General features: G+C 47.6%; 1 protein-coding gene across 1 annotated transcript in view; it reads left to right on the top strand.

Annotated features, from left to right (window-relative positions):
• The window catches only part of LEMD2 (LEM domain nuclear envelope protein 2), a 261,893-nt gene that overhangs the window by 240,968 nt on the left and 5,588 nt on the right, over window positions 1-15,337 (top strand). The window contains exons 7-8 of the mRNA XM_078644245.1: window positions 5,813-5,914; window positions 6,790-6,892. Of these exons, the coding sequence (XP_078500371.1) occupies window positions 5,813-5,914; window positions 6,790-6,892 (205 nt within the window). The remainder of the gene's footprint in view (window positions 1-5,812; window positions 5,915-6,789; window positions 6,893-15,337) is intronic.

Raw genomic sequence — 15,337 nt, 5'->3', positions numbered from 1 at the left:
TTATCATTTTTGACTCCACCAAAACACGCAGCTTGCAATGGCAGCCTTGCATGGGTTTGTTGTGGGGTCTCTTATGGTGGCACACTTCGTGCTGCAGCCATTGGGGACCCTCCTTAGTTGCTTTAGGCCTTAGGCACCACGGCTACCATTTACCAGAGACTTACAGGTGTAGCCAATTAGGGGCACAATTGTACAGTTTTGGTTAAAGAGAGCTGGCACTGGGAACCTGGTTATCAGGAACCCGGTGCAGTAAGAGTCAAAATCACATCATGTACCAGGCAAAAAGTGAGGGGTGACCATGTCTAAAAGGGCACTTTCCTACAACAGGCAACACATTTCTCTTCCGAATTCCTGCCATTAAAGCCTGGTCCTGGCAGCACCGACATTGAATTTTGTCGTATTAACAAGATTAATGGGCCCTCCATTCGTACCCATCCACTCTTGCCCCCTCCAGTTTTTCTCATGGAAGGTAGCTTTTCTGGTCACCATCCCTTCACGCAGGCGTGTCAGTGAGCTTCAGGCACTATTCTTGGAAGAACCTTTCTTAAAGTAACACGGAAATAGGGTTGTCTGCAGCCCCAACCTCAAGTTTCTCCTAAAGGTGGTCTCACCGTTCCACCTCAATCAATCCATTGAACTTCCTGTTTTTTTTCTAGCAACCTGACTCGGTTGTGGAGTTTCTGTATTTTAGATGTCAAACGAGCCCTTATGAACAGAAGTAAATACCTTAGGAACCGCTTCTGTTTCTTTCTCTAATCCCCACAAAGGGAAAGCCCTATCTAAGTCGGGCATTGCAAGATGGATTGTTGAATGCATCCAGACATGCTATGCTAAAGATAAACGGACCTTGCCCATTCCACCTAGAGCACACACCACTTGGAAAAATAGAGCCTCTATGGCTTTACTGGGGAACATTCCTATACTTAATATCTGTAAAGCAGCTACATGGCGCACACCACATACTTTTACAAAGCATTATTGATAAGATGTGCAAGCCCGTCAACAAAATTTCAAAAAGGGGGTGGTGATGGACAGAGTATCTGAGTTAATCAGAACACTCCTACCCAGTCAACAGATCAGGGCTTGATCCATCACCGTAGTTTGGTCTGCCCTGTTCCCTTGATGCACTGGGCCAGGGACAGACTAATTTGCATATAGCCAGGTTCTGAACTGGGATGGTGCAGTGAGCTAAAAAACGGTGATGGATCAAGCCCTGATCTCTTGACTGGGTAGGAGTGTTCTGCATTAATTCGGAACACTCTGTCCATCACCACCCCCTTTACTGTATCGTGTTGGCCACCATAAGCGTGGAAGGGTATACTCGGATGCGAGTCCTTTGCTCACTGCACCATCAGGATTCAAGCAAGCCGGGCCGAAGACGGCTGTAATGCCAGAAACCGGTCCCCGGAAGCTTGTTTCCTTTCCAGTGAAAGAATTGGCTTGGTAGTTTGGTCTGCCCTGTTCCCATGATGCACTGGGCCAGGGACAGACTAATTTGCATATAGCCAGGTTCTGAACTGGGATGGTGCAGTGAGCTAAAAAACGGTGATGGATCAAGCCCTGATCTCTTGACTGGGTAGGAGTGTTCTGCATTAATTCGGAATACTCTGTCCATCACCACCCCCTTTACTGTATCGTGTTGGCCACCATAAGCGTGGAAGGGTATACTCGGATGCGAGTCCCTTGCTCACTGCACCATCAGGATTCAAGCAAGCCGGGCCGAAGACGGCTGTAATGCCAGAAACCGGTCCCCGGAAGCTTGTTTCCTTTCCAGTGAAAGAATTGGCTTGGTAGTTTGGTCTGCCCTGTTCCCATGATGCACTGGGCCAGGGACAGACTAATTTGCATATAGCCAGGTTCTGAACTGGGATGGTGCAGTGAGCTAAAAAACGGTGATGGATCAAGCCCTGATCTCTTGACTGGGTAGGAGTGTTCTGCATTAATTCGGAATACTCTGTCCATCACCACCCCCTTTACTGTATCGTGTTGGCCACCATAAGCGTGGAAGGGTATACTCGGATGCGAGTCCCTTGCTCACTGCACCATCAGGATTCAAGCAAGCCGGGCCGAAGACGGCTGTAATGCCAGAAACCGGTCCCCGGAAGCTTGTTTCCTTTCCAGTGAAAGAATTGGCTTGGTAGTTTGGTCTGCCCTGTTCCCATGATGCACTGGGCCAGGGACAGACTAATTTGCATATAGCCAGGTTCTGAACTGGGATGGTGCAGTGAGCTAAAAAACGGTGATGGATCAAGCCCTGATCTCTTGACTGGGTAGGAGTGTTCTGCATTAATTCGGAATACTCTGTCCATCACCACCCCCTTTACTGTATCAAGCCCGTCAACAAGCCAGGGTTGGCCAGGCAGTTGTATGTACACTTTTTCAAACCACTGCAACTTCCAAAGGCTCGCCACAGCTTTTTGGGGAGTTCTGCTTTACAGTCTGTACAGCTTGTGTATCTACAGCCACACATGGATCGAACAGAAAATGTTACTTACCCTGTAAGCATCTGTTCTTGGGATGTAGTGCCATAGATGCACATGTGCCCACCCTCCTCCCTAGATGCCTGTGGCTGTTGCAATCATATTTCTATATCCTCTTTCTTCACATGGACAACACTTCTTTTCACATTCCATGCTTGCCGTGCGGGAAAACAATCTAACCAGGGAGTCAATGAAAATGTGGATTACCAGCAAGAGGAGGCGTCACAGTACCTCGTGACTCAAAACACTTTCTTAGAAGAAAAACAACTTGAACACATCGGGCCCAACACTAGATAGCAGGATTATGCACAGCATGTGAATCTACAGCACAACAAGCCACGAACAGATGCTCACTGGGAAAATAACATGTTCCTTCTGTTTCTAACCAAAAGAAGTAAAGGGGATAAATGCAGTAGGCAGTTCTTAATTTTTTTTAATTAAGTGTCAGGTCCCTTCATAGGAGGTCACTGCAGCTTGCACCACCCCCTGCTCCACCAGCACTGCCAATGACAGTACCAACAAAACTACAGGCTCCCACACGTCGACAAGTGGGAACACTTAAACTATTCCAGGCCACTGAAAGCTAAAAGAATTGTGCGAGCGACAGGTATTATTCATTTGTAATGTGCATATGTTAAGAATTTGGTGTAGTTTCTGAGCACTGGAAAACATTGGCTCAAATTAAGCTCCGATAGTAGAGCACCCTCCACTCAACCTGAAACATATTCAACTAGCACCATTCGTGTTGGCTCTCAAATGTCCAGGCTCCCAGTACCCACCCCCAAAAAGAGTTTATGCTGTGGCAACCACAAACCCATGTGCATTCCATAATGAATGTAAGCATTTACGTTAAAAAGGAGGCACCTTGCGAAGCAACCTTGGGCATAATGGTAAAACCCTAGTGTCCCGTCCTTATCATTATCGGTATACTCCTATGAGTGCATGTATGATAGATAAGGCTACCACTGTGTTGCATTAAGTAAACATTACACATTGAACATCCTCTGTGTTCAGAAACGTTGCGTCATTGTGATTAGTCTGATGTGAATGTAAATTGTGCTCCGTTTGAGTAATGTCCTCAAACCGCAGACTATCTCAAAATAATTGAAAATGTATTTGTGTCAGTTCAAATTGTTTATTGTATAAAGCTGGATCGCACATGATTAAAAAGAATGTGTTATGTTTTAGGCAACATGGTTTGTTGCCTTGTTTTTAGCAATTTCTTCATGGCCCGAGGGCTCTATACCAGCAGATGAAATGTTCTTGGAACGACCTATAAATAAATGAATAGCACAAGATTGTAACCCTACCCCTCAAAACCTCCCCTCTACCATCACAGCGATAAGGCAAAGTGCGCATTATGAAGTAAATATATTTTTTTTATTTCATTTAATTTCAAAATCTTTATTTCGACATTTTTTCAGTCATAAAAGATTACAGTAAAAACATTTATGCAACCATAAAATTCTCCTTACATAAAAACAGGTTTAAAAAATAAGTTAAAACACATGATATGTGATCACAATACAGAATCAGAGTATAAAATCGCCCCTGGGTGCCGCTGTAATAAGGGAGCATCTTTTGGACCACATTGCTAGGAGGAACTTAGACAGTGCAAAGACTATGTGTGGGGATGTATCAGTCTTAAACACTCTCATTGCAACCAGACATTTGTCAAATCCCATGTTCTTGCATAAGGGTATTAGCCAGTACTTTCCTTCTTTTCTGTAGGCGGGGCAAAAGAAGAGGATGTGCAATTCATCCTACTCTGTCGCCCCAGACCCTGGACATGATTCACTCGTGGTCGTCGACCACTTGCCTACAAATGATCCTAGAGGTAGTGTCCAATGCCTCCATTGGATGTATAGCTTCCTTGCTCCTACTGGATAGATAACATTTAAAAACTCCTCGAAAGCATAGGAATCCTTGATCGCTAAAAAATTTGTTGTCAAGGAACCAACTTTGGAGTCATGCAACCATCTTCTCTGTTCATGGTCCATAAATAGCTTAGCAAGCGTTTTGCCTGGGACCCCCCTACATGCCTGTTCTGGGTCATACCAGAGGTCTGGTAGTCCTATTTTCCCTAGTTAATTTTTCACAAAAACAAGGGGATTTTTGCTGCACTCCCATGGCTCAGGACATCTCTCAGTTCGGACCTGTAATTGGACAGTTCTGGGATTGTCCATAACCTGCGCCAGAACCTTAAAGGTTTCAAAGCTAGCTCGTCCTGGATAGAACTCAGTCCTAAATCCAATCTCAGTGGAAGTAGAGGGGTACTTTGAGGGAGGGCCAGTAACTGCCTCATAAACCTATTTTCCGCATTAACAATTTTAGGCCCACAATAGTTGCCCCAAAGTTCCCCACCGTAGAGGGCCGACGCCCTTACCTTCACTTTGTAAATCTCCAGTGCCGAGCTCACTGGCTTAAATGTAGATGTGTTAGACATTTTGAGGATTCCACCCGCTAATTGAGTTGGTTTGAGTTGGGATTTCACCTGTTGGGGACCCCAGGAAAGATTTTCATTTATCATCACCCCCAAGTATTGGAAGGTCTGTTTGAATAGAAAAAAGTGCAAACAGCTCCATAAAATGCTGATGCAATTTACTAATGAATAGCAAAACCAGGCTAATAACCAGTATATGTTCCTGTTGTACTTCGTGGTCCTAGTGGGAGGTGTGGAGCTTGAAACCTTTAACTGTACCACACGATTCTTACCCTTACCTTCTTGGTTGTGGTATGCCCTTTTCAGGGGGATATCCTTCCTTGAACAGCATTTGCATCTCTGATTATTTTGAAGTCTTTGACCCATCTGTTTCCCATTTGCATCTTGACTTCACACCATCCACATTTCCACAATCATCTCAACTGTTTTCCTTACATGTAAAACATAATCTAATGTGAACAGTTACATGTATATGTTCGTAATTTGCAACTGTGGTTATATGTAGAAAACTATAAATGGCTCCACAAAATATCCTCTTGTTGTCTCACACCGCCTCATGTTCATGTCAAATGCCTCCGTCCCTTTGATAATGCACTGTGCTCCAGTGTGTGTCGATGCTAGGCTCATGCTTGACCACTTCATCAAGTAAAGTTATTCAAGGAAACTGTGCTCCTCTCCATGTACTGTTACACTTTATCCAGGTATGGTTTCTGAGTTCATGATTTCCTGAGTACTCGTTTACCTTTATCTTACAGTTTCTCTTAATTGCTGTTTTGAAATGAATTAAATCTTCTTTGTGCCGATAAGTAGTTTACTATATGTTTGAATGATGGGCACCCTTTGCCTACATTTACACCAGTTTCCAAATCTCCTTTTTTTCCTTGCACAGCATTGGCGCTTCTCTGGGGCCTTCTCGCCTTTCTAAAGTATCGATGGAGGAAAATAGAAGAAGCTGAGCAGGCCATGTATGATATGGTTAATAAAATCACAGGTATGCTCTGTTCATTAGTTAGCTTCACACATGTCCTCCTGGTAATACATCTTCTCAAATTATTTAACAGTTGAGTGATATTGCTGGCTGATATCAAAGGATAAAACTATTGGGAGGCATAACCACATCCACCTTTGCTCATTGTTATTGTTATTGCTATTTATCAATTTTATCAAACGGGAATTTTACCTTTATTACATAGAGGCAGTTCAGTTGCTCCCCTGTCACAAGAGTTCAGTGCTGTGTCAGAGCTATTTATTGTGCTTAAATAGTCCCAAAAATAACCTTAATTACTAACCTCACAGTCATCCTCAAGTGTACAAATGGAATAAACTGCGTTTTCTAGTTGAAATGCAGTTTTACCAGAAGCTGTTTGCATTGCTTTTTACGATATTGTCTAAGGAATATACATCTAGTTTCTTTTTGGATCCGTATGGAATGAGCCCAATGAACAAAGACGTGTTCATGACTAGCTATAATTTCACACAGTTGAAGACCTAGTTGCTCTGGCCACAGACACTCCATGTGTGATAAGTTGGCATATTTGTGTTCAGGTTCACACTGAGGTTAGCATTCTCTTAAAAAACAGAAATTTAAGGGGGGAATTCTCACATTGAATGGAAAAGGAAAACTTCTAGTATTCCTTTCGTGTACTTCCACAAGTTAAATATTGTCTACATACATTGAACATATTGTGTCCATCACAATGCTGTACCCTGGATACCTATCTTTCTGGAGGGTATGATTACTTTTATCTAATACATGATCCATTATTGTGTATTTACTTATTTTGTAAGCCGTTTTGTATTCTAAAGTTGACCTGGCCTTTTTCCTACTAACAAATAATTTTGTTTTCTTCCATTGATTCCTTCTAGAAGTTGTACGGGATCATTATAAGGACTGGGAGAGTGGGATGGAGACATTTCCTTATGTTGGCGTTTGCCATGTACGGGACACCCTCATTCCACATCGCAGCAGGTAAGTCTAGCCAGTAGAATAAGGAGACAAAGGAGTATTTGTATTTTTCCTTGTCATTAAGTGTGAAAAGTCCATGGTCTAATCGCCAACTGACAGTTGTCTGGGAATTGTGCGAGTGGCACTAACGGCTCGATGTGGCACGTAATCTCTAAACTGCATTGATATTAAGTTGTGAAATTAGTCTAGTGTAGAAAAGATCTATGCATTGTTGTATATTTTATCTTTCTTAAACTCTTTTAAGGGAATTGCCTATCCATGGTCTTTTCTGCTTACAGTTCTTTTCAGCTCTTAAATCTAATTGGTTGAGCTGTTGAAGAGAATGAAATGTAGCAGGTAAGCATCACCTTTAGTGCGATTTCTCACACTAGGTGTAAAGCAGCCCAGCTGCTCCATCGTTCATGAGTGCAGTTTGACGTGGAAGCAGATAATTTTCACTTAAGAGCCTAAGAGAGAATCTTAATTGCTAACCTCACAGATTTTCTTCTCGTATTTCGAGGACATGTTGGGTTACATACAACTTCATAATAGATAACTAAGATTACGAGTAACATTTCCTTCTTCATTAATTTGCTGTGCTATTCACAAAGACTGAGTAGAATCTAATAGTTCATATATTACACAAAACTGGTAAAAATAATTACTAGCATTCATGTTTTGTAGAGGCTTGAGTGTCATCTATGTAGTCAGAATCCAAACAGTTGTGCCTGGCAAAAGCACAAACTGAACTCGAGGTTGATGATCCCAAAAATGTCACTTATAAGGTGTTCATCCTGGAGAACAGGAGTGGCTGGCTTTACTATTGTGGAATTGCATTTAGGCCATCCTGGTATAGGCTTGTTGATCTTCTACTAGAAGTAAAGTATATTTAACAATATAGAAATGGATTGTTTATTGGTTTGTAACACTTGAACGGGTAGGTCCATAATTGAAAAAAAGCATATTTTTCGTCAGTTGAGACGCAAAATGTATTACTATATAATGCAGGGAAAGAGTTGTTGAAACAGAGGCCCTTTTTCACTGGGCCACTATAATGGCCAGTAGGAATGCAATCCATAAGAAAAAGTTTGTTATGAACTTCTGTAGTGAGTGACTCACTACATAGGCAGTGGAAATGAGTTCCAGTAAAGGGGCCCTAAAGAAAGGGCAATTTCGATGTGGTTAATAGGTGCTGATTAACAGGTTTTGGGATATGGGTGGGGTGTAACAGGTTAGTAGATCAGAAAGGTAGTTTGAAAAATGTCCCACTGATAACAAAAACGGCTCCACACACACTGCCAGCCAAGCACCATCCATGCACACCGCCAGCCAAGCACCATCCACGTACCCCGCCAGCATCAACTGTTAACATATGTGCTCACCCCCTTCACCCCTACTACGATGTTCAAGCGCTGCAATATTAGTCTCTGCCAATAGCAGAGCCTCCCTTTGAACCCTGCATGCCGCAGTGCAAAAGGAGATATCAACGCCCCGTAGAGTGGGCTTCAGTGCCTCCCATAGAGGTTCAGCCCCAGAGTCTGACCCAACATTAAGTGTCAAGTTATTTGTCAATGGCGCCCTCCAGGCATTCCCTGTAATCTGCCTTCTGGAGATTCCACGTCGAGAAGCGCCAGCGGAAGGGCTGCTGTGTCCAGCCCCTCCGGACCGTCAAAGTAATCGGCGAGTGATCTGAGAGACCGCTTGGAAGGATATCCGCCTCCACTACCCTACTCGCTGCCACCCAAGGGACAAACAAATAATCGAGGATAGAGAAGGAATTATGAACCGCAGAAAGATAAGTGTAGCCCTGAACATTCCGATGCATCCGGCGCCAGGGGTCCACCCAATCAAGTCCAGACACCAAAGAGGAAAGCTTCCGTGACCCTGCTAGCGGCCGCACCCTCCCCCGCCTCCAGCGATCCCGGGTCATATCAAACCAGTCATTCCAATCACCCCCAACCATAGACAGGCCATCAGGCATATCCGCCCATAAGGACATGAGCTGCTCCACCAAGCCCCACACAAGCAGGAGGGAAGGGCATGTATACAACCTAGAATCTCTAGTCCCTGTCTGACTATGCCCTGTAGGAATAAATGTGTATAAGAAACAATTCCCAACAGGTATCAATTTAAGGCAGTTCAAATAATGTATGCAATCAAAATTACAAAAACAAGAAACAAGGAGGCTCGTGCAGTTTAAGAGCTTGTAATTCACTAGTTCATCAGGGGTGTTTCACATGAAATTGCAGGTAAGCAGCATTAAACAGAGGAAATCATGTGACAACCCGAAGGCACTTGGTGAATAGTGATATATACAATTTGGTGAAAAGTGATGGTGCAAGTGCTGAACGTGAACAGCGTGAGCGGCGCAAAGTGACAAAGATATGTACAGTGAAGGCTCAGCAGGAATTGGTTATGATAATTTTAGTCATAGATTAAACATTTTTCAAGAGCCAAGTATAAAATGCGCCATAAAGTTGCGCTGTAATGTCGACGGCGTTTCGATCCCCGTGGGTCGGGATCGTCTTCAGGACAGGGTTGTCGGATGGCGATGGTGCTGCGGGGAGAGAAGGTAACCTTCAGCACCATCGCCATCCGACAACCCTGTCCTGAAGACGATCCCGACCCACGGGGATCGAAACGCCGTCGACATTACAGCGCAACTTTATGGCGCATTTTATACTTGGCTCTTGAAAAATGTTTAATCTATGACTAAAATTATCATAACCAATTCCTGCTGAGCCTTCACTGTACATATCTTTGTCACTTTGCGCCGCTCACGCTGTTCACGTTCAGCACTTGCACCATCACTTTTCACCAAATTGTATATATCACTATTCACCAAGTGCCTTCGGGTTGTCACATGATTTCCTCTGTTTAATGCTGCTTACCTGCAATTTCATGTGAAATACCCCTGATGAACTAGTGAATTACAAGCTCTTAAACTGCACGAGCCTCCTTGTTTCTTGTTCTTGTAATGCTGATTGCATACATTATTTGAACTGCCTTAAATTGATACCTGTTGGGAATTGTTTCTTATACACATTCTACACCCATCCCGACGTGGTATATGGGTTGCACTCCTGTTACTTCTCCACTGTAGGAATAAATAGCGCCCTTGGGCATTAGCCCACGTCTTCACGTGTGTGTGTGTATAGGGCCCTGCAGTGAATCATAATCGCCACCCCTGTGACCCCCTTACAAACCTTGAATGGAACACATGGTCATAGCCATAAGGGTGGAGGCAGAGCACTTTTGAACCCATAATATGTGTTTCTTGGAGCATCACTACATCAGCTTGAGCCCTCTTAGCCTGCTGGAGAACAGTCCCAGCTTAATTTTATCCAGGACCCACAGACATTCCAGCTCACTATTCTGAGAGTCCTGGGGGACTCCCGAGAGCCATCACCTGAGTCGGCCATGAAAGATCCCTATGGGAAACACTGGGGCATGAGAAAGCAAGTAATGCATACAAGGAGACCTAAGTACTCTGTAGCACAGTGCGACCTGTTGAAAACAACATAAACAAAAACAACCCAACTATCCCCCCAACCCAATACTTCAAGAACAATGAAGCATCTGTCGCGGCGAGTGCGGCCCACAGACCCAAACAGGGAGTCCCGGCCCACCTCGACCAATGGATCCCCAAGTTACAGCCCAAAATCAGCAGGCCCCTGCTCCTTTGGAAGGTCCAACATAGAAGCCGGCCCACACATGTAGTCCTTCGATCCAAACAGTAATATCAAAGTTTTAGAGGATTGCAATCTTCCCCGTCAATTAGGAAGCCGATGGAGTCTGCTGGGAGGCTGAGCCGGCCTAAGAGGACGTACTGCAAGAGCGTGATCGACGATTAGACCTGGAGTGCCGGTTATCTATGAGCTTCTTGTGGGGCTGCCCACGAGCTGCCTCGCTGGAAGAGGAATTGGACTCCCTCCAAGGAGGCGTGTGGGGACGCAGTCGCATCGTCTCATCTGTGCACTCAAACACCTCCTCCGGTGAATCAAAGAAATGCATGCGGGATTGATACAGCATCCGCAACCGGGCAGGGTACAGCTGCGCATAGGGAAGCTTAAGATCACATAGTCGGGCCTTGGCTGCCAAAAAAGACTGTTGCTGCTGCTGAACTAACTTCGTATAGTCAGGGAAGATCAATATGCGCGCATTGTCATAGATCAAAGGTTCCTTGGCCCTGGCCTGTTTGAGTATTGGTAGTTCAGAAGCTTTGTAAAAACTGTCCTTGGGTGTGCGCCAGGCAGAGGCTTCTGAGCGATAGCCCTGTGGGCACACTCAATGATAAAACAACGGGACAGGGTCTCAGGGGGAAGCTAGCTCTCCAGCCACTGAGTGCCACTTCAAACCCCTCCGGAAAGCCCACAAAGTGGAGATTGTTGCGCCGGACCCGGCCCTCCGCATCCTCCACGCATATTCCCAAGCCCTGCTGGGATGTCTCGAGGGCAGCCATCTGCTTCTGCAAGCCGGCTAAATCGCCCTCCACTCTTGAAACGCGTGTTTCAGCTTCAGTGATGCAGGTCACAGCCTTCCGCGGGCCCTGCCGAAGGAGCATGACATCCGATCCCACAGCCCCAATTTTAGCATCAAGGACATCTCTGGACTGTCTAATAGCGACCGTGAGCGCAGCAGTGTCCAGAATATCTGGTGCAGCCCCCTGAGATCCACCAGGCACCGCTGCGGTGCCATTTATTTATCCAGCGGGCTCTGTTTGGCCGAGCCCCCACTCGTCTTGTCCCTCGTCATTGCGCCCGAGGGACCCAACCAACTGTCCGGCCACTTGGCCTCAACGTCTCGGGCCGCCTTGCCTTGCAGAAAGGCATCACACTCCTGTGACCCTCACTGGCCAGTCTACCGCCCCCCTCCCCCCCCCCTCCCTCCCCGGCGACCTAGGTCCTGCATCACGTGAGCCGGCTGACGCACACAGGACAACCAGCAAGCCCTGATGCAGAACTACTGGCAGGGAACCACTCCCCCCCCTTCCAGGTTACAGCGGACCAACGTCAAGACATCGCACCAAAAATAGTGTCCGCAGCTTCCAGGGTTCAGTAATGGAGATCCTGGAAGGGTGTTGTATATTGATTCTTCATGTAATATGGCTGACAGTAGTCATTAGCCCTTCCTTAGTGTTCTTACCTCCTCAGCCTCCCAGAATACCTGTGAGTGTTCTAACTTGTACCAGAGGGTTCTACTGGTGTCAGTTGATGGTCTGGTCAGCAGGCGAGGTGTGTACTTAGCTTTGTCCTACAATAAATCTACATGTAAGCAACTAGAAGTATCCTGTCATCTATTTACAACATTTTGGCAACAAGGTCGTCCCACAACTATGGTTGGCAAAGAGTGGACAAGGATTGGACAATGGTCGTTCAAGAGGGGACAGAGTTTGTCCCAGAAAAAAGGGTGACAAAGGTCATCCAAGAGGTGACAAAGGTTTTCCCACAACTATGAATGGACAATAGTTGTCCAAGAGTCGACAAGGACTGGACAAAGGTCGTCCAAAAGAGCACATAGCCCATGACTGATATGGCGACCAGAAGTGGGTCAGAGGACTCAAAACAGGGTCTTATGCTCCACATCTGGAAGCTGGTCAAGGAATTCTTAACCTTGTCTGTAAACTTGAAGGTTACAAATGTTCCCGGACCCAAGAAGAAGTTCCTGCAACGGGGTCTCTGTGCCCCTGTACTGAGATAAAAAGTCCAGTAGCAGAAAATGTAAGAAAATCCAGGAAAATATTTTCTTGAGCTTGGAGTCCAAATAACAAAATCTAATTCTGAGGCCCTCAACCAGAGCAAAGGATCTAATACTTGAGAAAGACGTCAATAACTTGTTAGAGGGATCCAGAACCAGACCAGGACTTCTACTTCAATTTTATCTTCGTTTTATCTTCATCTTGCAGCACAAAACAGGATGAAGAAAGTGAAAAGTCTCTTTAAGTTTTTTGCTGTTCAAGGACTGATAGGAGAAAGTTGACTGACTTTTCCTGTTTTTGTCTGTCTAAGGGGAATAGGTGGTGGTGATACCTATTAGTTGTTTTGAGTGTTGTGTTGCACCTCCCATTTCACTCTCAACACTCTTTTCCCCTTAACGCTCGTTTGCCTTCTCTATCTTTATTTTTCTTTATATTATAAAGGAGGAGGATGTGTGTGTAACACATTTCTACATAAAGAAGGAGGATGTGAAGTAAACATATTCTCCTCCCAACATGGCCATCTGCGGTCATTTGTTTTTCTTGATAAAGGAGGAGGATGTGTAGTAAACTAGTTCCCCTTCCAACATGGCTACCTGCTGTCTTCACACTTTCCTCTATGCTCCTACCTACTAGCCTCCCAGAATGCTTGTCTACATTCTATGTTGTACTTGGAGGTTCCACACTTGACAGTTGAAGGTCTGGTCAGCTGGAGAGTTGTGTTGCTCTGCTGTAATTCAATCAATAAACCTAACTTATAACTACCAAGAAGTCTCCTGCTGTCTACATCTACTTATTTACAACAGAGGGCCACTCCTACTTGCCTCAGGGCCCACGCAGATGCCAACCCCCTACCTCCAGGAGAGTCAGCCCAGGATCCCTACCAACTCCAACTGGCCTGCAATCTGTCTCTGTCTGCTTGTGTGACCTGAAATTGCAGCCGGGGCGAGGGCGTGGCGCCGTCAACAAAGCTTAGGGCAGAGGAGGGCTCGCCAGTCGTTCCGCTGCCCAGAGGGGCACAATCCCAGCAAAGGGCAGCACAGCGGCCGCCAGGCACAAATCTCTGTGCCCTCTCTGCTCAGTCCAACATGACCACCGAGATCCCAGACCTCCCTCCCTCAGATCCAGCAGGAGCGCAGGGGGAGGGGGACGAGCACACGAACGGCTCCGCTGATGAGTCCCTTGAACCGCCGCTGCCTACCTTCGCTCCTCACAAGCTGCTGCCGCAGGGGCACGGCCACAAGTGCAGCGGTTCCTCCGGGACCACAGGTGCACCGCATGCCGGGTACTGGCCTCCATGTCACGGCTCTGGCCTGCGCCACCCAGCCGCTGCCCATGCCTCGGCCACCACTGCTCTTCTCACCAGGAAACGAGGCAGCTGAAGGCACCGATCGCAGCCCCCACACGCGCCCCACCTGGGACACGATCGGCGCAGAGAGATGAGCGCATGACTGTCAGAGCGTGAAGCGTATGACTGTCGGAGCGTGGAGCGCATGACTGTCGGAGCGTGGAGCGCATGACTTTCGGAGCGTGGAGCGCATGACTGTCGGAGCGTGGAGCGCATGACTGTCGGAGCGTGGGGTGCATGACTGTCGGAGCGTGGGGTGCATGACTGTCGGAGCGTGGGGCGCATGACTGTCGGAGCGTGGGGCGCATGACTGTCGGAGCGTGGGGCGCATGACCTGTCGGAGCGTGGGGCGCATGAACTGTCGGAGCGTGGGGCGCATGACTGTCGGAGCGTGGGGCGCATGACTGTCGGAGCTTGGGGCGCATGACTGTCGGAGCGTGGGGCGCATGACTGTCGGAGCGTGGGGCGCATGACTGTCGGAGCGTGGGGCGCATGACTGTCGGAGCGTGGGGCGCATGACTGTTGGAGCGTGGGGCGCATGAACTGTCGGAGCGTGGGGCGCATGAACTGTCGGAGCGTGGGGCGCATGAACTGTCGGAGCGTGGGGTGCATGAACTGTCGGAGCGTGGGGCGCATGACTGTCGGAGCGTGGGGCGCATGACTGTCGGAGCGTGGGGCGCATGACTGTCGGAGCGTGGGGCGCATGACAGTCGGAGCGTGGGGCGCATGACTGTCGGAGCGTGGGGTGCATGACTGTCAGAGCATGGGATGCATGACTGTCAGAGCGTGGGGCGCATGACTGTCAGAGCGTGGGTGAATAACTGACAGAGCGTGAGGGCGCATGACAGAGCGTGGGGGCGCATGACAGAGCGTGGGGGCGCATGACAGAGCGTGGGGGCGCATGACAGAGCGTGGGGGCGCATGACAGAGCGTGGGGGCGCATGACAGAGCGTGGGGGCGCATGACAGAGCGTGGGGGCGCATGACATAGCGTTGGGGGCGCATGACAGAGCGTGGGGGCGCATGACAGAGCGTGGGGGCGCATGACAGAGCGTGGGGGCGCATGACAGAGCGTGGGGGCGCATGACAGAGCGTGGGGGCGCATGACAGAGCGTGGGGGCGCATGACAGAGCGTGGGGCGCATGACTGTTAGGACGTGGGGCGCATGAAAGAGCGTGGGGCACATGTCAGAACGTGGGGCACATGTCAGAACGTGGGGCGCATGACAGAGCGTGGGGCGCATGACAGAGCGTGGGGCGCATGACAGAGCGTGGGGCGCATGACTGTCAGAACGTGGGGCGCATGACTGTCAGAACGTGGGGCGCATGACTGAGCGTGGGGCGCATGACTGTCAGAACGTGGAGGAGGGGTGTGTGTGTACAATTGGCGGGTGTTTAAGTGCATGTTGTATGGTAGTGGAACTGTTG

This window comes from Lissotriton helveticus, chromosome 5_1 (genome assembly GCF_964261635.1).
Source record: "Lissotriton helveticus chromosome 5_1, aLisHel1.1, whole genome shotgun sequence".
Taxonomy (NCBI): Eukaryota; Metazoa; Chordata; class Amphibia; order Caudata; family Salamandridae; genus Lissotriton; species Lissotriton helveticus.
The sequence above is the reverse complement of the archived record's forward strand: the minus strand, read 5'-3'. Positions and strand labels throughout refer to the sequence as shown.